The sequence below is a fragment of the Anguilla anguilla genome, chromosome 7, assembly GCF_013347855.1.
Source record: "Anguilla anguilla isolate fAngAng1 chromosome 7, fAngAng1.pri, whole genome shotgun sequence".
NCBI lineage: Eukaryota > Metazoa > Chordata > Actinopteri > Anguilliformes > Anguillidae > Anguilla > Anguilla anguilla.
In genome coordinates, this window is record NC_049207.1 from 51,916,160 (window position 1) to 51,944,035 (window position 27,876).

Sequence of the window (27,876 nt, forward strand, 5' to 3'; positions counted from 1 at the left end):
TAATTTAACGTTAAGGGAAGAATGAGTTTGACTAATTTCACGTTAAGGGAACACTGAGTTTTACTAATTTCACGTTAAGGGAAGAATGAGTTTGACTAATTTCACGTTAAGGGAACAGTGAGTTTGACTAATTTCACGTTGAGGGAACAGTGAGTTTGACTAATTTCACGTTGAGGGAACAGTGAGTTTTGTCTAATTTCACGTTGAGGGAACAGTGAGGGAGGGGCGGGACAGAGACTCCCCGGAGCGGCGCGTACCTTTTTGGGCGTGGAGATGGCGGAGCGGTCGGAGTTGACGCTGTGCTTGGAGGAGGCGGGGCTGCTGGGGATGTGGTAGGGGTCGGGCAGGGCGCGGCCCTCCACCTCCGCCACCATGCACTCCTGGTACAGCGGGGACTTGAGGAACCTGCTGTAGCTGTCGAACTTCATCAGGTTGAAGATCTGCGGAGGAAGAGGAGGAGGAGCGCGGTCGTGTCGCGTAAAGGAAAGCTGAGCACGGCTAATCTAGAACAGAGAAATCCTGTGACCTGTAATTTAAAGCCGGGGGGGAGGCGGAACGGCTAACTGCAAAGTTATCATTTTCCCTTCGTTAAAATACCTCGACGAAGAGAAGAATAGAAGCAGCATTCTTTAAAGGCTTTAATGGCCTGCAAATCCATCATGGTGTTATGTTTCTTCAACAAAGAGCTCGATTTTGGAGTTAAAAAAACCCCAAAACAAACCAAAAAAAAAAAAAAAAGCCACTTGGCTTACTGAAACAAAACAATCTGAAAGTAGCATCAGGAGAAAAACACGCTGAGCTGAGTTCAGTCCTAATAAAGCTGACTTTCTTAAGAGGAAACATCAAGCCTTTGATGGGAAATATCTGCCAGTTTTTCACCCAGGCTCAAGCCCAGAAGCCGCCTAAGGCTTCCACTGTGTCGTGTCACAAGGTTGCTTCTTGTTCTTTGCGATGTAAAAATGTTGTTATATTTATAAACACGTAGCAGGAGAGATTTATTATAACCGGTGGAGCTGCCAGAAAATGCTCTGAAGCCCCTTCTTGACCCCTCAGAGGCAGATTCACAGCGCTGCTGCCGTTGTTGTTGCTAGCTGCGGGAAATCTGTCATCTTAGCCAACGCCGTTTGTGAGCGACACGGGTGAGAACTGCATGTAAATGCAAATCGGGATAGCGCCAGCGAAAATAAACATTTCAATTCAAATTGATGTTGAAGTTGAAAGAACGCATGCGTTAAACATGACTGAGGTCCCCAGCTCCTCCAGATTCTCAGCTCCGCAAATACGGACCTCAAATAACAGCCCAATTAGAATGGGTCATGTGGGCCACTATGAAGAAGGAAAAAATTACGGATCCTATAGAACTCCCTAGAGAGAGTAGGACTCATAATTACAATATTGCATGTGCCTTAAAGATGGGAACTGCCTACACAGATTAAAAGCCATAATTATAATATTGCATGTCCATTTAAGATGGGCGTGCCATCATTTTTTTTTTTTTTGAATTATGTGCATAATTAACTACTTTGCGAGTGATATGGGCTGCAGGTTGTGGGACACCGTTTGGTGACGCAGTAACCCCAGACAGCAACACCCTGTTGGGGAGGGAGGGGGGGGCTGTTGCCTCTCTCACACAGAAACATTTCCCACAGAGGAAGAGCGGTTTTTAGCATTGCTTTTTTAGGGCAGTCTCCCCACCTGCAGCTGCTGCTCCTTGAACATGTCGGGGCGGGGGGCGTTGAGGATGTCGTCGGCCAGCTGGGCCTGGCTGTCGATGTTGACCGGCGTGGTGGCCTTGCTGGACAGGAAGCTGTTGTAGATCTCCCGGGCCCTCTGGGATAGCTTGGGGAACAAGAGCGGGTTGTTGTCATCTACAATTCAGTCTTAGTCACCCAGACAAGGATTCACTTCAATTATTATTATTATTATTTTATGATCATATTTCAGGGGCCTTTTCTTTCCCAGGACTGCATACATCAGGGGTCTCAAACTCCAGTCATGGAGGGCCTCAGGGTCTGCAGGGTTTTGTAGTTTCCTTTAAAATCAGCAGCCATGGAAATCAGTGATTAAAATGAAGCACATACTGTATGTGATGAAAAACCATAATCCAGCAGACACTGTGGCCCTCCAGCACTGTCAGAAAAATCCCAGATAGCAGACTATAGTACAGAGATGACAAGATCTTTGATATTGCCAGGATCACACAAACATGTTCCTGTCTTCAGGCAAAACATTCCAGTTCTGCTACATAGTTACTATTAATTTGCTATTAAATTAGGCTTCATATTTTACCTGCTTCTTGTCATTTTCAGGAACATGGCTAAAATATTCACAGGCTTGCCAGAATAAGATGTTTTCCTCGCTGAATTCCTTCTTTAGAAATTCCTGTAGACAGAAAAAAAAAACTAAATTGAACTGTAGGCTTCCAGAAAATTGTCAGGAGCACAAGACATAACCGTAGTCAAGTAATGAAAATGGCCAAAATTAGTTATGAGAATTAGCTTTGTAGCTAACTCTGGTACAGCCAAGGAGTTGCAAATTACATAATTAATTAATTAATTAATTAATTAATTCTTCACACAATTCTTCAGCCAGGAGGTAGAGCTAATTAGTGAAATCAGTTGCCTGAGTTAATAGGTGGAAGAAACACACGGCAGGACTTTTACTTTCTGACCCCTGGACTTTCCACCTCTGGTGATAAACCTGCCCACTTTTGGGATGTAACCGATTCATGTTCCAACCAATCACATCATCTCACTGAACGTGGATCTGAGGTGAAGGCGGCAACGCAAACAGACCACGAGACACAGGGGGGGAGCAGTGGAACAGTGAGAGGAGGCATGGTCGCCCTGGTGACGAGGCCACGGGGGGCGGGACCGTACCGAGAAGTAGCGCACGCCGACGGGGTCCTGCAGGAGGCGCTCGAAGCAGACGGCCCAGCTGGCGACGCGGCGCTCGCCGTGGCGACGGTGGCTCTGCACGCTGGGCAGGCTGGCGTTGCTGCTCAGGCTGTTCTCACTGCCGCAGCCCTTCAGGTCCGCGCTGTTCAGCTCTGCGGCGGGAAACAGGGGGCGGGGCCGGCGTCAGGAGGCATGCGGGCCCCCCCCCCCAAACCACCCCAATGCCCCCCGTCCTCAAACAACACAGCCCTCACAACCGCTAATGAGGACGCAGGGCACAGTGCACAGTGAAGAGTCCAGCGCTAGTGCGACTCCAACAGAGTTTACACGAGTCCATTAAACACCCGCCATTCAGAGTGAAACGCACTGTCACAGCTGATTTACCACTGAACATTTCACTCTGTGTTTATGTGAATAAAGTTCTTTCTCAAGCATAACCTCGAGTGCAAAAGAAAAGAATCCAAAAAGGGAACGAAACCTTGACAAGACAGAGCACACTTTCACCCCATCACTCGCACTAATATAAACGTTTGTGAGCACTTCATACAGTGTGTGGGTATCTCTTTAAATATGAAATACATTTTTGCACAATCGATCGTAGCGTCTTGGAGTGCAGGTCACCAGATACCGCCAACAGACACCGTCAGCAGGGAAGCGTTTTTAAATCCCGAGCGGATCCTTCTTGTCACTGAACAACAGGAGTGGAATAGGATCAGGAAAAACTCGATTCAAAGACCGTCCCGCCATCTAAATTTAGCCCGTGCCATCCCAGGTAAGTAATGGGCGGCTTTAGAACACCCAATCTGGCAGGTGCGGTTACGGCAGCTGCCAGGACGGCCCAGGGGCTCGTCGCACCTGCGCGTACCTGCGCGTACCTGCGCCACGGCTGAACTGCGCTAGGCGGTGGGGTGCTGAACGGCCACACTTAAAAGGGCGAGGCCAGGAGGCGAGCCCATCAATCACCCCGCTGCTTTTTACAGGTCTGTCAGCACACAAAACCAAGGGAAACCCCTATTTAAACTACCACACCGTAATTAAACTACAACACCGTATATAAACTACCACACCGTATATAAACTACCACACTGTAATTAAACTACCACACCGTATATAAACTACCACACCGTATTTAAACTACCACACTGCATTTAAACTACCACACCATACTTAAACTACCACACCATACTTAAACTGCCACACCGTATTTAAACTACAACACCGTATATAAACTACCACACTGTATATAAACTACCACACAGTATTTAAACTACCACACTGCATTTAAACTACCACACCGTATATAAACTACCACACTGTAATTAAACTACCACACCGTATATAAACTACCACACCGTATATAAACTACCACACAGTATATAAACTACCACACAGTATTTAAACTACCACATCGTATTTAAACTGCCACACCGTATTTAAACTGCCACACCGTATTTAAATTACTCAGAACCGGAAAGTTTGGTAGAGGCAAAAAATTGTCCTGCCAGGAGGCAGAACCTGGGCTGCATTTGGTAGAAAAGAAAAAAAAAAACACAGGGAGGCCAAACGTTTGGGACTGGAATGACATACACAGTACAGGCTCCATAATTCAATACACAGTTACATACAATACTGAAATGCACAGAGATTCAGTTCTATGTTTCCCACGGTGGACCTGCTTTGGAACTGGAGCAGTACAATAGAGATGAATACTAAACCTCGAACACCTGACGGCAAAATGAATCCACTTCCCATCCCTGTCCTGAAACGCTCACCGAATGAAAAGCTGCCATTTTTAATTTGGGTTTCCATTTAAGAACAATTATTGAAAGTGAAAGACTGATGAGAATCTAAATCGTTTTCGCGCGCTGCATTAATAAGGGTTTTAATGAGATTCCGATACGCGTTTTAATGAATTCGACATCTGACGCCCACGACGGCCCTGCTAAAAAAAGACGGTATTAAAAAAAAAAAAAATTTTTTTTAACGCTACGCAAGCTGATGCTTTCAGCCATTTCAGGTCCTTCCCAGCTTTCACTGATACACAAGACCCAGCCAATTAAAACCACAATGAATTAATGACACCAGGCGCGGTCCGGCCCGGTCACTGAGCCTCATGGGAACGGCGCCGAGACGCTAACACATTTCCCCGTTACGCGGGTGCGGAATCGCCGTGGAGACAGAGAAACCCCATGACCGAGCGCGCGTTCGCCTCGCCCGTCCCCGCTTACCTGGGCACAGCTGGTAGGACCCGGTGTGGTGCCGCCGGGCCAGGTACCTGAGGCCCCCCTCCACCCCGACCGGACACCAGACGCCGGGGTCCATCTCGCGCTCATGAAAGCGTTCCCGGGGCCGGAGTCCGGGGGGGCCCCTCGGGACCCGCTGACATTTCGCGACTTTTCACGCCGGGTGAGAGAGCCACGGGGGGGGAGGGGAGGGAGAGAGGGGGGGTCTCTCTCTGAAGACCGGAGCCGTTTTTTTGGGGGGGGGCTCCTGGCCTCCAGCGGGGGTAAGAGATACGCTGACCCGTACAAAGACCCGGGATGAATTATTGAGCGCGGAGGGAGGCGGGAACTTTCTGGCCGCCCGTTGCCACGGAAACCTGCAATATTAATGCCCTGGACTGCTCCGGCCACGCCCACAGCACCTACGTGACTTCCTGTCACTGTTGTCATGGCTCCATTTCCTGAGATCCCACACTGGCATGGAAGGACACTGACCTTGCAACACTGGTCATTTAAATTAGTCATTTAAAAGATTTAAAAAAAATAATATTATAATATTCATCTTTTTAAATGTTTTACATTGTATCATTTCCTCTTGAATAAAATCTTATTGGCCAGTTAGTTATTATATATTTTTATTATACTGTAACCATAACATAATATTTTTCCTTTATTTTATGTTCTGTCCTTTCCTGTAGAATAAATCTCACACGATGCCTTGAGCAGCTGCTTCTTATAAAGATGTGTGTGAACACTGCAAGCAAACAAGCTCAGTGCGAATTACCCAGTGAGAGAGAGAGAGAGAGAGAGAGAGCGCTGAATGATGTCAGACGGCGTGGCCTAGCTTCGCTCACAGGAAACAGCTGATGTCAGCTGCTTCACGGCAAGGTCACCGTCACTGCCCCCCCCCCCTTGCACTGGGGAGGCCAGACCCACCACAGTGTCCTAATGCCACCTTGCCCAAACGAGGCCTAACAGGGCCACTGAGCCTTCAGTGGGGGGGCCACTAACGCATTTCACCAGTATCAGTCCCATGGAGTGCCCCCCCCCCAATCCCCCCCCCCCCCCTTAATCTCGCGCCAAACGCAGCACACCTCCAGCGACAAACTGGCCAGCTGTGACTTCCTGTCCGGCGGCGCACATGTGACCGGCTTCAAAGAGAACGTTTTTTACCGTCCTCCGATTTCACGTCCAACTTCAGACAGGGGAGACATTAGCAGCCATTTTCTAACACTCATTTTCTCCGGAGGAACTGGGAACATCAGCTGGGGGGGGCCAACGAACACTCTGACAGTTGATGCTTGATTAGTGGACGGCGCAGAGTCAGGTTTATTTATTTACTTATTTATTTATTTATCTATTTTACGATGTTTTCAGTCTGCCTGGCTTCCTGGGAGCTCTTGATTTCTGAGACCACACAGGCACTCCCGCTCTCCGGCGACAGCAAGGTCAAAAACAGCACAGCTGTTATCTTTCAGAGCGAGAGAGAGATCAGAGACTCAGAGAGCAGACCGGGGATCACTTTATATTCCAGGCCTTGCATCTATCTCTGCAAAACCCTCTTAGGCATCTATGTGATTCACATGCAGGACATACCCTACAGAACAAGGCCCACGGTGACTGATGAACACTTTCTGATGACACTTCCTGTGGGAATTACCAGGAAGTAGCCAGAAGGCATCCATAAATCAATGCCCGTGTTGTTCCATTACATTTTTTTCCCCCCAATATACTCTGATTGGTGCAGTTATTCTGGGCTTCCTACAAGAAAGACGACATGACGTCTGCTTTTACCTCTTTATTGGATTATCCATGAGCAAGATCAGGAAGTAAATAGCTCCTGACTGAATGCGTGTTTGTTTTTGCTGTTTGGCATTGCTGCAATATGGAATAAAATAAGCAGAACAACCCCACCCCCCCTCCCCCACCCACATTTGGGGAGCTTAAAAAAACAGAGGTGCTCATGGCAACAAGGACAATCTACACAGTTGAAATAAAAATCATGTGCTGGATGCACCTGAACCTGCTCTGCTACCAATAACATTTCAGGCAATATATATATATATATATTTTTTTTTTTTTTTTTAAGTTCTTTTGTAATGCTGTATAAAAATAGCATAATGGTGACACAGCAGTGGAAGCAACAGGCTAATTAAACTAAACCTTTCATCATAGTTCTTTTCATAGGAACTCGGGGCTCGACACACAATTATCCTGCATGGATAAGAATGGTGCCAACTGCAGCAAGCTAAATACACGAAGGCAGTAAGGGGCATTTTAAAAAATGTGAAAAATAAAAATGTCTCCTAAATTTCATCAGGGCTGGATTGAGGCCTGTGTGTTACATATTATAGGCCTTTAGCAGAGGCTCTTATGCAGAGCCACTTGCAGAACTACAGCCAGCCCTGCGCAGCCAGCCCTGCGCAGCCAGCCCTGCGCAGCCACCCCTGTTCAGCCAACCCTGCGCAGCCTACCCTGTTCAGCCAGCCCTGCGCAGCCAGCCCTGCGCAGCCAGCCCTGCGCAGCCAGCCCTGCGCAGCCAGCCCTCCTCCAGCGCAGTCCTGACAGCAGGAGCGCACACCTACACGCCGTCCCCTGGGAGCGACGCAGCCGCAGCGTCTGAGGGAAGCTCCCCCGCCCCCCCCCCGCCTTCGCCTTTGCCTTTCCGCTCGGCAGGGCCGCTAAACGGAGAACCGCGCGGGCTACGACAACGAGCCACGCGCCTGTTCAACTGGGCCGGGGGGGGTTTAAAACAGGCAGATTCAGAGAGGAGAGAGGGAGAGAGGGAGAGAGAGCGTGAGAGATAGGGAGAGAGACAGAGTGAGATAGGGAGAGAGATAGGGAGAGAGCGAGAGAGAGGGGAGAGAGAGAGAGAGAAATAGAGGGAGAGAGGCTGGCAGGTGGATGAACAGCTGAACCCCCGAATCTCCCGAGTCCGGTCTTGTTCTCACGCTGACAGATTCTTGTGTGCTGACGAGCAGAGAACCGCGCACCCCCACCACACCACCCAAAAACCCCTCCAAATAAAGCAGAAGTCACAGCAGGAGCGCTGCCCCTAAGAAAAACACAACACGCGGTAGTGGAGAGACAGAATATGAATACATTCTTCTTCAATTCGTATGAACTAGCTCGAGGCGGTACACAACAAAAGTGAACCCGACCATACAAATAAACCCATAAAAACAGTAAGTGCTTTACACTAAAAATGTATACAGCAAGTCCCTGAGTCGAATAAGGGTTAAATTCTGGGGACCACTAAGTAAGCTGATTCATACATAACTCAGAAATTAATGTATAATCCAAAGAAGCCTTCGGTCAGAAGAATTTACAAACGATATGTAAATTGCAAAACAAACACAGTTCTACACCGGAAATAATAACTGCCAGATAAAACAAGTAGTGCAATATGGAAAAAAACTATGCATAAGTATAAACATAGTGAAGAAGCAGACTGCATGTACAGATGTGTCCAGAGTTGTTTTGAGCATCTCCAAATCGGCACTAATTTTCTGCAAGCTAATGCTAGCTTACTGCGATATTTCCCGACTTCTGTGTTGATTCAGTTTCTCAGAACCAATTTACCCAAAGTCCGGATTTACATAATTCTACGTTTACGTGGGTCAAGCACCTTCTGTAATTTGAATCTACACAGCCCTGTAATCATCTGCAATCACTCCTTTCACAGACCCACAAGCAAACAGCAAACGACAGACATCCCTTACCCCTCACTTTACTTATTCAACAGCGTGCGATCAGGATAGACACATTATTTAACATTTTGGAACCACTGGATCCGCATGTTGGATCTGAAACCAGGGTACGGTGGCACACACGTACAGACAGCATACATCAGCGCTGAGAGAGGAAGAGGTGTACTCACCACCATCTGAGACAGCCGCGGACTGTAAGAGAACAGAGAGAGACATGAGTCAGGCGATGCCCTCATGACCCTGAGCAACGCAGCACCGGCATGCTGGAGCACTGGAGGTGTGTGTGGGAATGGGCTGGGCCTGTCTGAGATTACAGGCACGCACACGCACACACACACACACCCACACTCCTCCCTGCCAGAGTGGGGTGGCCCTACGTTCATACACACACACACACACACACTCCTCCCTGCTGGTCTGGGGTGGCCCTCCTTTCACACACACACACACACACACACACACACGCACAAGCAAACAGGCACACACACACGCACACACAAGCAAACACACACGAACGGGCGCACACACAAGCAAACAGGCAAACAGGCACACACACACACACACACACACACACACACACACACACACACACACACACACACACACACACACACACACACACACACACACACACACACACACACACACACACACACACACACACACACACACACACACACACACACACACACACACACACACACACACACATACACACACATACACACACACTCCTCCCTGCCAGTCTGGGGTGACCCTCCTTTCATACACACACAAGCAAACAGGCACAGACACACACACACATACATACACACACAGCTGTTCACACCTCAGGGGTGAGCACTGGACCTCTCAGACTGCTGTCCTCAGTACAGCCTATATACCAGCAGGTAACATCAACAATATCGTGGCACATATGACAATAAAGGGCCTCTTTTCCTTAGACATGCTTCCTGTAATAAATCAGCCAATCAGACATTAATGACAGGAGGGGGAAAGCAGACCATTTCATCATCAGTGTGTGAGGTGAGTATAGAGTAAGACAGGGCTGTTCAACTAGCATCGTTGGGCCCGAATGCAGCCCCCCCACAGACACACTCCTGGTTCCTCAATCATTGAAAAGGTGAAAAACAGACTTTACACATCCATACAACAGTAATACGATAGTAATACAAAAGTAATCTGCCCCTCCCCCCAGAAACAAGCATTTTAAGAGCCCTATTATTATGATTTATTCCTTTTCGGTTCATATTTCCTTTCACAATACAAACAATGCTCAAAGATTCATAATACAAAACAGCAAACGTGAAGAGTTGCCATGACTTCCAGAGCGCTGGAAATAGGTTTTGTTCTGTTGTTAACGTGCTGGAACAAGCGACCGTGGTTTCACAATGACTGAAGCACAGCTACCTGAGAGCAACACTTTCCTTCAGGTCGGGACAAAGGCAACGTGAGCCTATTCAAAAAAACTCAAACCGGGATCCAACAGGGGAGCGAGCGGCACCCCGGCGGACAAAGCCAACGGAAAAAACGCGCTCGGACGTCGGGAAGCCGGAGCGCGAGCGGTACGCAGCCTTCGAACCCGCGCCGGCGCCCGGAACAACGCCTCGCCGCGCTGCCAAACAAACGCACCGGAACAAACCGCGTTCGCTTCGAACGTCTTCCATGCCTCTCTCGCGCGGTGCTGCCAGGCTCTGTGGTGTTCTGGGAAATGAACACGGGTGTGTACGCACACACACGCACGCACGCACGCACGCACGCACGCACACGCAGAACTGCAGCTGTCTCTGGATTCCGACTCTGAAACCACGGCCAGAAGTCTTACGTAAGACTGTTCGAGGAGCACAATTCCTACCGAGTTTAAGTTAAAAATGTGACTGTTGCGATGCACAAAAAGCCTTGACGGTACGTTTTTTATGCCAGTATTTAATCAGTCCGAGGGAAAGGTCACAACCTTTGGGGTTGAGAAAGGTGGTCCACACCTGCTCACATGAAAGAACACTTTAAAAAATGCACAGATCAAATATATGGACTGCACACACAAACACAAAAAAACAAATGAAGAGGCCTGAACTATTTTTCACTTATTATCTCTATTAAATATTTCCCTTGAGTTTAACCTGAATGTGCCATTAGCATCCCAAAAAATGCAAACAAGAGCAAACACAAACCGCCATGGTAACTTAAAAAAAAAATCTTCCGAAAATCTTTTTATTTCGTGTGGAAAGCGCATCGTTTCTTGAACGTGGTTCTGCATTTCTGCCGACACTGGCGCAGTGCTGCTGCTGCCGCCCTTCTCGCTGTGGGCAAAGGCGGGTCGTCCTGAAGGGTCGGATCAGAGCGGGCACTGCAAAAGAGGCACGAATCCAGCTGACAGCAACAGGAAGGGGCTGATCGCAGACTCAGATTGAAGGGATTAATCCGTCCGCACAAGACGGATGCGCGGGTGAGTCACGCCCCTGCTTTAAATTCACATCCATCCCCGCCGTGTGTTTACACGGTTATTGATCGCGCGCTGATATATTTAAAGGGGGCCCTTTCCTGACCAATACGTGCAACATTCCCATTTTAATGGAAACCACAATCGAGGACAGACGTAAACAATCTACGCCAGATCCAGCCCTCCGTGAGTTTTAATCCCGCCCACAATCTTTTAACCAAAAGAAGAACACGTTTCTCTCCATTATATACCCGAATGAGCTTCGGCACGGTCGCTCATGTCGCATGCTGTCAAAGTGAAAGTTTGAATATCATCTCGCAGTACAGTGGAATTCCTGTAGGTGGCAGCAGAAGCGGCAGCCCCCGCCTGTTCCCGCCGTTGGGCTCCTGACCTTAGGCGTGGGCCCGTTGTGAACGGCCATCAGGTCCCCGCAGCGTGCGGACAAAGTCCGAAAATGAGCCTTTCGGGGAAAAAAACGAAAATCCGAGGACAGCGAGTGACTACTTTTTATTTTTATATTTGTCGGATCCAAGGCGGCATGCTTGATATGCCAGGAGAGTGTTGGCGTCTTCAAAGAGCACGGCGTTGGCAGGCGCTTCCCGAGCAGCCGCGCGGATTATGCTAGCATCCTACCTGCGCTGCACTGCAGAAGCAGAGCAGGTCTCGTGGTGCGTTTCCCTGTGGTTTAAAAGTGAGGCCCTGTGATGTTTACATAGGCTGCATGAGCTCATGGACGCCAGCGCAATCACAGCTTCCCCTCTGGTCCTGGGTGCCTGCGCCAACACGCTCCTCCTCAGCCTCGCGCTCCACGCGTGTCCCGACATGTCGCGACTGGAATGATCGGCACACCGGGTTCCACGCTCCGTCACGACAGGCGTACCTGCTTAAGACGAGGCACTTCGCCTCAGAGAGGAGGAGGAAGATCAGCGCCGAGTGTCACCGCGGCTGTGATCTGTAATCCCCGCTTTGGGAGAACTTGGCAACTACATGTCTGCGGGATAATGGCGCAGTATTTAGCGTATTGTGCGCTTTGATGAGTGCTGTATGCACCTTTTATGTTATCGGCACTTACACGAGTCTCGCTTTGTTAATATGTTAACAAAGGAAAAATAAATCAGTACTTAAACACAATGTATGGAAAACACACGTTCGCATACGCGCGCGCACACAAAACAAAAATGATGTTTAGACTACTTATCCTGACAGTTCAAAAATTTTTTAGAAGGCGTTATTTTTATTTTTTTTAAAGCTGATTGCTGGCAAGAATTTCCAGCCATTTTGTAAGCTACTTCCGCAATATTTATTGTTCTCATATTTTCGCCAGTTTCTTCCACTTGTATAAATGGGTCATTGTACCTGTAGCGCTGGCAAAAATCCATTCCCTTTCCTGTTCTGCATGTATCTCCATTCCTCAAAACGAATCTCAAAAATCAATGTCATCTTGACTCTGCTACAGGAAGCACAAGTTCTAAAACTCAAGTTTTTTTTGTTTGTTGTTTTTTCATTAACGAGAATTTGCACACCCTCTTTTGTAACGCTAAGGACCCAACCATCACAGCCTCCACACGCACAAGCGACCCAACAGTGACAGCCGATGAGGCTCCATCCTGGACAGGTCTAATCATGCTGGAGCAGCTCCCTTGGCTTAAGCAAGACCCCCACTCATTCTTTCCCAACGACAGCGGCACTCTCTTCAATCCCAACTGGAACCACCGCTGTTTGTTGCCTTGGCTTACTGATGGACAAACGTCCCCAGAACCCAGGTGGTAAGAGCAGGACCTCATAAGAGATCTGAATAAAGAGGACGCACCATGATTATCTCCAGACACCGTCACCTCACTGTTTGTGGTGGCACACATGATGGCAGCACCAGGCAGGCCAGGGCCGGGGCAGTTCAGACATTGGTCAGATTTTCAGAGGGTTTTATGATTTGCATAAGTGATGAATTGGGATGTATGCCTTAACTGTTCCACTGCTTCCCTGTGTCTCACAGTTTCTTTGAGTTGCTGCCTTCAGATCCACGTTCAGTGAGATGATGTGATTGGTTGGAACATGAATCGGTTACATCCAAAAAGTGGGCGGGTTTATCACCAGAGGTGGAAAGTCCAGGGGTCAGAAAGTAAAAGTCCTGCCATGTGTTTCTTCCACCCATTAACTCAGCCGACTGATTTCACCAATTAGCTACTTCTACCTCCTGGCTGAAGCACTGTGCTAATTAGAAAATTCAGGTGACTGGAACAAAATACTGGGGAGGACTTTTGCTTTATGAACCCAGGTTTTCCACCTCTGTTATATTGCTATACTTTCAGCAGGCTTAACATGCTAGGCTAACGTACACATGACACACAAAGCAAACAGTAAGACTGCAATGCAGCTCGTCACAATAGTCAGACCTGAACAAACATACGCATGCTCTTTTGGTTCATTATTAGAGGAGATACGTGCTCAGGGGGGTTCTCCCGTTTCTGTTTTTATCAGAGTGACTGTGAGGTGATGCTGTATTTGACTAATTCTATTCATTCTAAACAGTTCAAATGCTCTCCTCTCAGGCCACATTCATGCTAATATAACTGAACTTGTTCTGGCTCAGAGCCGTTCAAAGCAGCTATCGCTTGTTTTAATGCACTGTCCTAATACAATTTCACACAGGTACACCAGACATTGGATCCATTCCAGCCACGACAGCCATCGACAAAACAAATTTTTAACAGCAAAACCGTTCACCAAGGCTGTTAAAATGAAAATGTAGCACTCTGATGATATAACAGGGAAGGGAAGATCGCAAAATTCAAAGAGGTCAATGAGCTGAATAAGCCCATGCTCAGTGACTGCGCGAAGCGTTTTCTTTAAGGTTTTTTTTTTTTTTTTTTTTTTTTTGAAGGACTGCTCAAACATCACGATTTGAAGGACCGTTTCCCAAACATCACAGCTATTTGTGAACTTGTACTTGCGGTTACAGTGCTGGAATGCACTGAGGTTAAGCAAACTGGTGGTGGAGTACAGGGAAGAGGAAGAGATAGCCTTTTTGACATATAATTATAATAATAAATATAATCAGATCCAAGGCTGTTTTTACCTCTACTGACCTTAATGGTTAGTTACACCTGAGCAGGCCCAGAGGTGTTTCCAGTGCAAACTGACCTGGGCTGGCACTGTTAGGTAAGCAGAGGCAGACAGATTTATCCTGTAATAGGCCAGACCCGAAAACACCTTTATAGCAATGCTAGCATGCTATGGTGTGTTCGCACAACGAAAATAAATCACACAAGAAAAAACACGTTTTTGTGCTGTAGGCTGGATCTGCAAACAAATACGATATAGGCACACGCAGAGGGCGATAAGAAGAAGAAAGTTTGTCTCTAAAGACGTTCCATGTCCGGTGGCAGTAGAGCAGTCTGTGGTGCAATCGGTTCATTTGCATTAGCCTAGCGTACGCAGCATACGGCTACGGCAGGTCGGAGGAAATTTGGAATATAGACTGAAAAACGGGGGCTCTTGCCCCCTGTAGGTACAGTGTCGAAACAGCGATCACTTCTCTAGAGTAAGGGGGTTTGGGGGCTCCCCGGTGCCTCCTGAGGGGTGTCCCCCATGTTCCAAAACAAGACCACGGTCCCTCTCTCAGCGCTAAACGTCATTTGCGCTCAGTCTGAAGAGGTGCGGTTTTGACCGAACTGCGCCTGTTCTGGCCCCCCCACCCCGGCCGTGTCCCAGGCCGCTGCAGGGGGTCCTCCTCGGTGCACGTGCTCATTGGCCATTCCTTTCCCTGGATTTTTCCGCTCGGTTTTCCAAAGGGCCCTTTCCGAGCCGGCTCCCGGACCGCAAACATGCACCACCCCCCCCCCACCCCCCAAGCACAGGCCACAGGACTGAGCCAAGCACCGCTTTCCCATTCGAAATCCACCAAAACAAACAACAAACGCACTCAACAGCTGGGACTTCAAAGACACCTCCTCCCCCTCAGCGCGCTTTGTGAAGGGAGTACGAGGAGGGGAACGAAACGACACGTATTCCAACCCTCTGAGGGCCGACTGCTCACACACGACTCCTCACATCTCCTCATTTATATTCATCTTACCGCCGTCTAAAAGCAAACCTCCCACCAGAACATTCCGCATGACAAATCACCCGAAAAATCACAAATCCCCACTACACGACCGTAGCGTGAAGAAGCCCATAATTACATTTCTGATGTGATGATTATTAATAACCAAATATCATAAAGCAGACGTGGTACCGCCAGATCACTTCTCAAAGCACAGACAGCCTTGCCCGACAGATTCAACCGAAATATTCATAAGCATCGCAGTTTCACTCTGAAGTGAATTCACTCAGAATTTGTTCAACAAAATAATTCTGGGGGATCCAGAGCACCCAAAAAGTTTAATAAGCGTAACTCTGTCACTGCACTTGAAGTTTACTCACAAAAAAGTTTAACGAAGGCGGAGGGATACGTCTCATCGGGGCGATTTACGGAACAGCACAATGATGAGACCGTGTGGGGAGCCAATCAGAGAGCAGTTGGAACCCGCTGTGTGGCCTGTAACAGCAGTGGGATTTGGATGCAGTCAATGTCCCCACAACCACTGATACAGTCGATCTCAGCCACAACACGCTCTCGCTACTGACACACACGTGCTGTGGGTCTGCTCTAAGGCACATTCTTTCTCTCAGGATGCTCATGACTGCATGAAAGAGTGAGTAAATTAATACATTCATGACTTCCTGTCAGGGTCAGCATATTTCCTATTCTCCATATTTTTGTCATTACATTGCTGAAAAGGGAGGGAACAGGGCTATATTCTCCCTTGGATAATTTTAAATCATCATTATTTCATCATATTACGTATTGGATTTGAGAGCAAATAATTCAACACATTGTGACAAAAGAATTGGAGAAATAACTGCAGTAATCATAAAACAGGAAGAATAATTCAGCATTAGGGCGTGGCTTTATTAAAAATTCACTCCTCTCAGTTGTTATTTCCCCCTTCTCGTTGTCCAATCACCTGCTCTGACCTCTCTCTACCCAAAATGCCTCACCACATTTCACAGCTCAAGTAATGCTGACCAGAGAAGGCCGGCCCAGTTCTGTCTATCATATTTTCCCTCCATTTTGCTGACACCTGAGCCCTCAGACCGAGAGTTTCATTTTGACCTCACCTTGAGATGAAACCTCAAGTGACAATGAATTCACAGCCGGGAAGCATGAACCTACCAGGAATGCACAGCTAACTGACATAATGCAAAAAAGGTGATAAAATAAGGTAAGCTGTTTAAACTGTCGTTGATTGATAAATTACGAGATAAAATTTCTTGGGGAACAAAGTCACAAAAAACTGACAAGAAAAGCCTGCTGAAACCTACATCTGCTTTCATTAACTGGTGAACAGTGTAACAATTTAACAAATTTACAAAACCAATAACACAGAAACACGAAATGGGATGAAATGCCATTTCAAAAAAATCTTACTGGATAAATGCGTAGGCTAAATGACCTTCACTGAGAATATACTTCACATGAACTGAATTCATGTGTGTGAACATGTGGAATTCAGGCCCACAGTATTCACTAAGGTCTATTGAAATGCCAGCTTCCTCAAAGGCACTGAGCTTCTCAAAGAGGCAGTTCATAAAGGTTTGGCACAGGATTTACATATTTTGTTCAGCTGTGGGTTCTATCATTTGCATATTTTCAGTCTTTCATATTGATAGGTGCAATGCGTTCAGCACCTGTACAGAGTACAATTTATTTTTTAAAAAACACTGTTACACACCATGAACACAAAAACAGCAACATAATAATAATAACAATAATAATAATAATATTTACTGAAAAATCATTGAAATACCATGAACCAACCACTCACATCTTCTGAAATTAAACAAGTTCCATTGTCACATGTTAGTCTCTGAGCACTCAATGAATTTCTCTTCGGGTAGAACGGAGAAACCTTTAAATACCAACACAGGCCTGAACGATGAGGGTTGACGAGTTTGAAAATGCTGATGACAGACTCTCATAAACAAGGGTTGGTTTATACTGCCATAAGCTCAAATCAAACATATGCAAAATATTGTATGCGAACGAGTACCAGCCGGCTACAAAAACATATTTGAGAATTAAAGAATCAAATGAGAAGCCAGACAGTTCTCATGAATTCATTGTATTTCCATTTTCTTTTAAACCTTTTACGAAACGCTGCATATCTTGCAAAGTACTGAATGTTGACAAAAAAAATGTTTAGCAGTCACTGAATACCTCTTGACCTGTCTGGGCACGCTCAAACCAGCCATGTAACGAGAGACATGTGGAAAGGAGCAGTGGTTCGATCGGGGCGAATACCTTGAAAAACACACACTTCGCAAACGTTAAGGCAAAGGACGACAACAAAGTTCTTTGAAACACGACACTAAAAACAAGAGAGGGATTCTTATCGGCGTTTTCACTTTTTCCGAAACCTTTTTCGCAGAGAGCCTTAAAATACCTGCTCCAGTTTGACAGAACACCTAATGTGCATAACAACATCTAACCAAATTTTTTAAAAAAGAGACTTTTAACAGAGCAGGTTACTCACAGACGGTGAGCGGTAGTTCCACAGTTTCTTGAAAGATAACCACTTGATGAGGCTCATTCTCTCCTCCGGTCAGAGGAAGACCCGCGTCTCTGCTCGCATACGACTACCCGCTCAGTCTCCAGAGAGCAGTGCGCCGTGGCGGAGCAGCCACTGCCATGCCTGTACAAGTCAGAACTGAACTTCTGCAGGCTCGGGGTAGGAAGTTCCATTTCCCCCCCCCCCCCCCACAGCCGTTCCCATAGAAACGCACCGCTACATGCAGGAAGCCACGGCAGTTTGCAGGGGATAGGTACATATAAGAGATCCCTTTTACGCGTACACGGTACCTGCCCGAATATCAAACCAAACAGAACCTTTATTCTTTGTGTTCTCTGATTTACAGGGGCCGGCCATTTGTGCTGACTCAGCAGGAAATCTCCCGTAAAGTGGACAAGCTGAGTATGTGGGGAAAAGGCGAAACCACATTTGAGCGTTTATTCAGCTTATTCCACATTTTCCACAGGCCCACGCTCACTGGCTTTGGAAGAAACCCCCCCCCCCCCCCCCCAAAAAAAAAAACAGCCAAACTCTCTTGCAAAGAAGACTGCAGCCCTGTGATCTGTCGCATCAACACGTAGAATAAACCTTCGGGACAACACAGTCATTACACACTATTTCCAAATGTCCGTCCATGCAGAACAGACATTTCCAAAATAAACTTCTGAAGGTAGTGAGAAGCGGAGAGTGTGACATCAGCAGAGAGGCTGTTTAAAGTTAAAAGGTGGATCTATATATAGAAACCTTTCAGGGTACAATTCATTTTTAATGTCATTCATCTGGCCTGTCCTTTAACAAGAGCAGGTCAAAACCTAGTATATGGCTGGACCTAACACACGTGATCAGGCCGACCAATGGTGTAACTTGATAACTCGGCCGACCAATGGTGTAACTTCATCACTCACTCAGTCACAGACATTTGCGTTTGTAGGGCTGGCCCCGCTGTTGCGGTCCAGCCAAAAATATCCACAAACACCTCTTCCGATTCGGTTTAGAAGGTTCCTCTATGGAGGTGACATAAAATTGTGCTTGGAGGCGTGTCAAATCGTTGCAACATCTTTCATCTGTTCAGAAGAGCTGAGACAAGCACGCTCAGGCCAGACTGGCGGTGTCCCATCGATCAAGAGGAACCGTCGTGGCCGCCCCTCAGCGCACGGTGCCGCGGGGGGCGGCTGGTAGCGGGAGCATCGGTGGTTTTAAGAACCGAGCGTGTCACGGCACTGAAAAACCGCTTTAGCGTAAGCTTAGTGCCGCTCGACAGCCCCCGGCTCCCACCAATCAAACGTCAGACGCTCCAGAGTTCTTTTTTTCGCTGTTTCCCGTCACAGCACAGAAAATAGTCTCGGAAAACCGAAATCACACCACAAACACCTCCTGCCTCCTTGTTTCAGCGCGTATTGCTTTTTGGCGCTGATTTGCGTTCACGCCGAGATAATTTTAAGCTGCTTTTTTGGACCTAATTCGCTCTGAGAGACCGCCTCCCTCCTAGGTCTCTGATTGACAGGTCTCAACATTTTTCAAATTGCTGGCTGTGCTTTGGCAGTCATCTCCACCACGAACTACCTTGTTATACATCCTATACATGCACACTTCTTACCCTCTCTAAGAAAGACATCTATCCAGGTTACCTTCTCAGCTATAATACTGTACTATAAAATCAGCATTTTACAGAAGATAATTTAACAAGTACGTACTAAAAAGTAGTCACTTTTTAATCAACTCAACTGCCAATCACCCATATCTGCATAAAGAGGAAGTTACTGAGGAAGTTACTGGGCAGTCTCTGATGACATCATCCTCCCTTATATTTCTCCTCCAGTAATCCAGAACTCAAGACAGAACGAGCAAATTGGACTGAACCAATCAAGACAGAAAGTGTAAATTGGACTGAACCAATCACCGAACTGGGGTTGTACAGGCTAAAAGGATGTGGAATACCCAGGGAAGCACAAGAACAACAAGGAAACAAAACCAGGGATTTCTGAATGGTGTGAAACGATTGTGGGTCCTACAACCAGACAATGGGTGCTAAAAAAATCTAATGTCAACACTTCTTGCTGTTCATTTATATTCCATTGTAACCTATACAGCCTATAGGCTATATGGGGGCATACATACAGTAACTCATATTACATTTAGGAACATTCTTGAAATAAAGGTTTGAAAAAGGATTCCTCTTAAGGAATATCAATGAGACCATGAGTCTACATCACCCAGAATGGCAATCACTTGGAAGCAGAAAGGAGTTAGTCCAGGACTAGAACTTAAGGCTCCAGTTTAGAAGACTGCAACATGACCTGAACAAAAACACTGAGAAAGTTATTTTTTTCTTTTTGACCAGAAAACCTTTTGACCAGATTCCTCCAGAATCAGGAGACTTTGAAATATAATACAGTTTCAGCACATAGCAGTTTAATCACAGCACATCTGTGAAACAGACCAGACAAGTGAAGGCAATCTAAACGCTTGGAACAAACAGTTCCTTTGGAAATAAAATCTGCTTCATATCTACACGAGGCAGCAAAGTGTTCTCCGAACAACTTCTTAAGCCTTCAAGGCCATTTTCCTTTATGTCCGAGGGAGGGTAGAATAAAACGACATGGATTTATTGCGCAAATTTATTTAACAGGGGTTCCCAACATAGCAACACCTTTTGGGTTTACTCGTACCATTTTAACTAACCCCATCGACTACAGATAGTTAGTACAGACTTGCTTCTGCTTACAGCATTAAACGTTTAACCTGTCAAAAAAAAAAAAAAAAAAAAAAAAAAAAAGTGGTATGATTACAAGTCTCGCGCAAAGCACCAACAGTCAGGCCCGGTAATCAAAAGAAAATGGCCTGTTTTTCCCCCTCCCCCGAACACTACGTTTAGCCCACACAGCGCAGAGCGCTCACATCTCGCCGACAGCTCCAGCCAAACCACGGCTGGACACAATCGAAGGCGGTAATTTTCAGCTAATGGGGCTAAACTGCGAGCGGTAGTTTAAAGGATCTACCTTCCACCTCCTTTGCGTGGAAACTGTAATGCTAAAAAAAAAACTAAATGGAAGTCCTTACATTCGATGTCACACACCCTGGTTTCTAGCTGCCCCCCCGAAGAGTTTCGGTCATAATATAGTGCAATCACACGTTGCACATTCTCATAGCTGCATTAAGGAAATGCAAAAAACTGCAATAGCTTTCTACAGGGCTGTCAGAATTTCATCCAGATTTTTTTTGTTTTGTAAAAGCATAGAGGACATTGGTCTGACTTTGTAGAGCCAGGATTGGAAGAAAGAAAAAAACATTAAAGCCACCCACGGGTTATTTGTGCAATCGGTCAGCTGGCTAGATTCTGCATCTGCTGCTAAAATGCATAAAATGTGCACTATATCAAGCCTACAGAAATAGAAGGACTTGAATATGTTCATATTAACAGATTTATCTATGTAGATTCCAATTCTCCTAAATTCATCCCCCTAACAAGCCTAATTAAAATGAAATATGACACTAGGCTGTTGATATTTGTTAGATTTCAGATGCGAAACAACACGGACAACAAAACAAAATTAAATAGCATGCATGTTGAACAGATAATAAATCAATGTCTTCATTAGAATGACTGCACAGAAGCACAAAGTAAAGTAAACACTCAAAAAATTAAAAATAAATGTAAAAAAAAGATCAGTTAATCAGTTAATCAAATGGTAGCGTCTATTCATAGTGTGCAAATGAGCCTCTTTGTCTGAAAAGCTTGAATTTAGAAAGGGGGGGAAGCACTTATACTTTGAACAAGTGCATGTGAAAGGGCTTTCCAAAAAGCCAAGATGTGGATTCTGTAATGAATTATTTTGCTTTTTGGGAGATGACTGCTTGGGCTTTGCTTCTGGCCTCTAGCCTGTGTCTGTATTTTAACTTTTCTCTGGAGTGCCTGACAGAAGCAGAATGTTCTAATTTGAAAATGTAATTAGCTGTGGTAAGTCGGGGTTACCTACAATCCATTATTACCTGTAATGGTTTCATTTTTTACAAGCATGAGCAGAAAGCCTATTACAGAAAAAGTAAAAAAAAATGAATTAAAAAGCAATTTTTAATGATCTTACACTGCATGATGGATCAAACGTGTAACAAATGAGCCAGACAGAGATTTCTGCCTCATTTGCTGAATCTAAAAGGGAATATCTGTTATGACCAACACAGCGTTTCTAAAACACGTTTGCACACCGTCTGTCCAACCTCATTGGACACAGAGGACCGTTAGTAATAATTAAGGGCAATCAAATCCTAGACTGATTCACAAATAACTGTTTTGATTGCCACATTCTGTCTCCTCTGACCAACTTACATTTTCTGTGAAAATGTCAGTTATAACACGAGCATCGGCAAATACTTTTTAAAATACCGACAGAAGGAAACTGAAGAATTTCTCTCTCAGTGCAGTATACACATTTAAACAGTAATCTGAACTCAGAAAACTACAGGCTATAGAGATAAGTTCAATGGGTGATGTCTGCATGCATTCCTTTCAGGTAAGACACCTGTCAGTCATGGCTCTGGGTCACAGTATGGATAACACCACGGGGCCTTTGGTTCACCTGGAGCCTGCAGTCAGGTAATCACCCCAGGCCTACTGCCCCAGGGGCCATATTGAACAAGGCCAGAGGGTGCATTTGTGCATGTTTACAAATGCCTGCAGGAGGAGGAGAGCTCGTCCATGGCAATAAAAATTCCAAAACCTGACCTGTGCAGAGTGAACCTTCTCATTACAATGTACAAATGACTGAAATTCTGTTTTTCACAAAATATCAGTGAAAAACATGAGAATTTCCTCAATGACTGATGCAGACATAATCATGTAGGCTACATGGCATGTAGCATTTGGCCATGTAAACTTCAAGTGGTTAATTAATTTTTTTTTTAAATTTTATTTAAAAACAAAACTTTTTAACATAGCTGTGCTTTCCACCTCAATTTTGACACTCATTATCACTATTAGGGGGGTTTCCTCTGCCAAAATACCCATGTCCAGAAGCGCATCACACACATTTATGTGTGTTTTGATTGGCGTTTTATTGCGGAGTGTAACAGTGACTCCACGAATAAATAACAGGAGCTCCGGCCATAAAGCAGAACAGAGGCTGAAACCGTAGCCATCATGAAAGGCACTTTCAGTCGGTTTGGGTCCTCAGATCTAATGACTCGGTGTCAAACAGCAGCGGGAATCTGAGCTGGGTGAGGAGCGGGATAATGGGCCCCGTTCCTCAGCCGGGGCGAAGCCAAACGAGGCTTCGTCGTCCGCGTGCGTCTGGCGTCCGGGATGCAGCGTCCCGTTTGGGCACCTGAACAAACCCGTCGGAGACAATCGCGATGCGTCGCTCCGGAGCCAGACCGCACTCCTGAAGCTCCCCTCCAACGCGTGGGCAGGGACAACCCAATTAGCAAACCGCGGGCTCTTTCATCTGGGCTTGGCTGCAACCGCAAGAAAGGAACCTGCGTGGTGTTAAAGTCTTTCCACAGCGCTCACACGCCAAGGCCCGTAACAATTATATAATACAAAATGGCTGCCTTCTTTTAAAACATCACCATTAAGCCGCGTTTCCACCGCAGGAACTATACCCCGGAACTAGGAACCTTTTGAGGAACTCAGTGCGTTTCCACCGCAGGAACTAGGGTCTAAATTTAGTTCTGGGGGCTTTGTTTTACCCCCCAAAACGTTCCTGCTCGGGGGGTAGTACTTTCCGAAAGTACAGGAACCTTTTGGGTGGAGCTTGCAGCGCTGAACATTTCTGATTGGTCGAGTACTCGTAGCATTTGTGTTGTATTTATTTTCCGCCATTACCCGCCATGTTTGAAAATATGCAGCGGCAAACCAATTTATTTTCATAATAACTTCAAATCAAACTTGTATATTATGCGGCGCAGTAGCCTACTTTTGGTTATAACCTGTCAACGTCTTGGAATTATAACGTGTGCTCTTCTGTTCTTTTCTTGCTTTAGTATTCGTTTTATAAAATGCTAAGCATTCGTGCTGGGACAGCATATTACGTAGGCTACCAAAACATTCAAACGGATTAATTCGGTTGCTGAATATTTTCTTCCGGATTTTCTTTGTTAGCCCGTTGTAATTGACTCAAAACGTTTGATACAGTTATGTGAGGTATGCGGTAGTTCTGCATAATTAACATTGGTGATACAGTACAAGCAAACTGGAAATCACCTTACGCACTTTTTATCCGGGTAAAATAACAGGTTAATTCTAGTAATCTTCGCTTTAGCTTTTTCAGACTGCCGTAATTTTACTCAATTTTACTGCCATTTTTCAATTCCACGAAAAGACCAGGAAGACTATGGACTCATTTACGGTGCATGGTTCGCATCTGGAGGGCACACTTCGCTGCTCGGCTAGCAGTAACTTCGAAGGAAAGCAAACGTTGGCTGTACCACTACTAATTTACATTTTCACGCAAGTCCGAGTTTTCGTTCTATTCTTGTCATTTTGCGATTAGCCTATATGGAATTGACAACGAGAAAGTAATAAAACAGCAAATTGTTTACAACGTGTGCATGTTTTCTGCTGTTAATGAATGTGTTTGAGAGGATATATGAAAATAAATAAATACAAAAGTAACCATATATAGTCATTGTTGGTAACCCGTTGTATATAAGTGGAATAAACCCCTCCGGGCTGTCCCGGTTATTAGAAAATAATGTTGGCTACTTCGGTGGTAGTATGGGGTTACAGAAGAAATCATATGACAGATGGACCGACGACAACGTCAGTGGGCTAATTTGCCTAATCTTCGCGGTACTTTAGACCCCGGTGGAAACGCAGACAACCATTGGCTGAAGGAACCTTTTAGTTCCTGGTAAAGTAGTTCCTGGGACTGAAAGTTCCGGGTAATTTTGGTGGAAACGCGGCTTTAGTCGGCTTGATAGCCCACATTTGCAAAAAAAAAAAGAAAACACATTTTCATTTACCCCACACTTTTGTGAACGTTCTAAATGGAAACCCTCTACTGGCAGAGCGCTTAGCAACAAGTGTTGCCAGGTGCTTTGCCATGGATTAGATTTGGTTTTCTGGTTATGAAATTATAACAGATAACTCGTTCTCCTGAAACAATGCATTGCTTTATAATCAGAGGAGTACTCCCGCACACGTCATATTTGGGAAGCTTAGAGATAAAAGTCCTTCCCCTCCACAAAGGCGAGCCATCCCTAAGCCCACAGTGCCCGGCAGAAGTGCCTATTCACGACGGCTAATGACACTGTAGTCACCCAGCGAAGCATTCACGGACTTGTTTTCCCAGCTATGCCCAATCTAAACCGCCTTGTTTAATTGCGAGAGCGAAAAGCACAGGGTTCAGATGACCGTGTCTGCCTCGGGTACGAAGGCGATGGATGGCAGGCTTTCAGTCGGAGCGCAGGGGCTAGCCTAAACAAGTGGACGGGCGATGGCCTCGGGCCACTGCATGGTAAGTGGGCTCGGAGACCCAGCGGCATGATGGGAACCTGATCTTTCCCACGCTTCCTACCGGCCAGTAGGAAATAAGGACAGAGAGCGCAGAGCAAACAGGCCCAACGAAACTCTTCAGCTATGACTTTTATTCCCCATTAAACCAAGACACAAAAGCTGCATGATCCTGCCCAACCGCACATGACCGCAGCTAACGTGCTAACGTGTTCGGTGCTAATTTAACACTAACAGAGTTTACATCAAGGAGTCTAATTGGGAACAGCCCAATGCTCAATGAGGGTACAATATACTCTATCAGAATTGATTCAATGCAGTAGATTTTACTGGAACACAGTTCAACAGTAACAGTAACGATTCTGTGATCCCCCTCAGGTTTATCAGCACACTGGCCCTGAGGAACAGACAAAGGGCCATTTTCCAGTGAAGAGCACAGAGGAAGAGAGGACCTTTTTAAGTCAGTCCACTGAACTGCAGAAAGGCTATTTCATAACATTACGCATAGCCTAACACATTCGCTGGAGGAGCTGTTTTGGCCTTAATATTCAGGAACACAAAGACATGCACACACACACACAGACGCACACACTCGCACACACACACACACACACACACACACACACTGACACACACACACACACACAAAAAAGACACAACCTCCAGAAGATGTCAGAATGACTTGTTCTTTAAACTTTTATCTCTTGGCAATGAACTGTCCACCCACATTCAAAAGCATCGCTGTGAAATCCCTGCAGGAAGAGCCAAGCATTCCTCTCCAAGACTACCCTCTACTGTTTACTCACAGTAAATCGTGTTGCCACTGCAGGTGACATCTTTCTAAACAGCAGTACATATGTTCCGTGGACAGTACAGAGCTTTTTGGAGAGATAAGAACTAAAGGCCAGGTTTAGAAAAGGTTTTAGCCTGTGGAAAAGGTGTGGCAAAACCAATACTTCCAGCCAATTGCATTGGCTTGCAGGTGTCCAATCCCTGAATGTAGATTGTACAGAAAATAATAACCCAGTTTAAGATTCATTGTAATTAAATAACCACATTTTGATGAAAACACCAGCAGCCATTACAAAATGAATAATTACCTGGCTCAATTTTTTTAAAAACGATACAACATTCATGCTGTAAAGAAAATCGCAGGCATGCATGCATTTGCACACTAACCATGAAACACATTATAAATTGGGCCGTTACAACAAACACCACTCGTCCAACGTTCATCGAGAAGCCGAATACAATTTGCCATTAAAACAGGAACCACCCTCATCCTATAAAATTCCACATTTCACTGACACAGTTAACCAAAGATCCACTGCCCGTGCTTTTGCCTTCAATTAAGTCAAGTAACCCTGAGTGGACGACCAGGAGATGTCATTACTGCTCGTTGCGTAACAAGGCTTCACGCTCTCAGCCGACGCGTCCTCTGCTTACCCTCACAGAAGCACGGAGACGCGCCAGCAACCAAACACACTCGCATCAGAGCCGTGCCAGAGTCAGAGTCAGAGTCAGAGCCAGAGTCAGAGTCAGAGTCAGAGTCAGAGCCAGAGCCAGAGCCAGAGCCAGAGTCAGAGTCAGAGTCAGAGTCGCCCTTTAACGCGCGTATTTACCACCCACGAACCGGAGTGCGAGGAAAACCGGGAACTACCGTTGGCCGCTGACCGCGAAACGTTCCTGCGTTCCGCAGCCCGGCGTTCCCGCGCACAACTCCGGAAAGTTGAGGAACGAGCGGACAGCCGGAGAGCACCGGGAGACCACCTGAATATCCGGAATATCGATATTCTGGAGGTTTCCCGGCGCTGGCGAACGGGGTGCGCTGGGAAGCGCCGGGGGGGTCCCTCGTTTCTTTTGGCGGCCGTAGCGGCGGCTGTACTTACTCGGTCAGGGGTGACGGTTAAAGTTTGCTCCATGAATGGCGGTGTGGCTGCTCAGCGTGGCTGCTCGGCGTGGCTGCTCAGCGCGGCGTCAGACGGCTCCCCTCCGGCAGCATATCCGCTCGGCGGTGTGCGGTGGCGCGGCGTAGCGGTGCGGCGGTGTGCTTGGATGGCTGCCGGGCGCTGGGCTGGAGGTCCTGCTCACTCTTAGAGGTGTTCAAACAGTCCCTCTCTATCACTGAGCTCCACTCTGCTGCGTCTCTCCCTCCCTCCTCTCTCTCTCTCTCTCTCTCTGTCAGTCCCCCCTCCTCCTCTCTCTAGCCCTCCCTCCCTCCATCCCTCGCTCTCTCTCTCTCTCTCTGTCAGTGCCCCCTCCTCCTCCTCTCTCTCTCTCTCTGTCAGTCCCCTCCTCCTCTCTCTCTCTCTCTCTCTCTCTCTCTCTCCCTCCCACCCTCCGCACCTCCCCCCTCCCCCCCCCCCTTTCCGCGCGCCTCCCTGCAGTTCCTCTTACGCCCACAGAGGAGGAGATTTCCGATCCGCGGGCTGTCAAACGGAGCCGCAGCGACAGGCCTGTCGAGGAGCGGAGCGGAGCGAGCGGGAGGGAGAGGCGCGGAGAGGAGCGTGACCGCGAGCACGACACCTCGACACGACGCCGCCGCC

At 46.6% G+C, this 27,876-nt stretch overlaps 1 protein-coding gene across 2 annotated transcripts in view; it reads right to left on the minus strand.

Annotated features, from left to right (window-relative positions):
• The window catches only part of rgs12a (regulator of G protein signaling 12a), a 63,763-nt gene that overhangs the window by 20,379 nt on the left and 15,508 nt on the right, over positions 1-27,876 (minus strand). For both annotated transcript variants that reach the window (XM_035425153.1, XM_035425154.1), the window contains exons 4-8: positions 9,000-9,021; positions 2,880-3,049; positions 2,290-2,382; positions 1,696-1,839; positions 258-440 (exon numbers count right to left, since the gene is read on the minus strand). In XM_035425153.1, the coding sequence (XP_035281044.1) occupies positions 258-440; positions 1,696-1,839; positions 2,290-2,382; positions 2,880-3,049; positions 9,000-9,021 (612 nt within the window). The remainder of the gene's footprint in view (positions 1-257; positions 441-1,695; positions 1,840-2,289; positions 2,383-2,879; positions 3,050-8,999; positions 9,022-27,876) is intronic.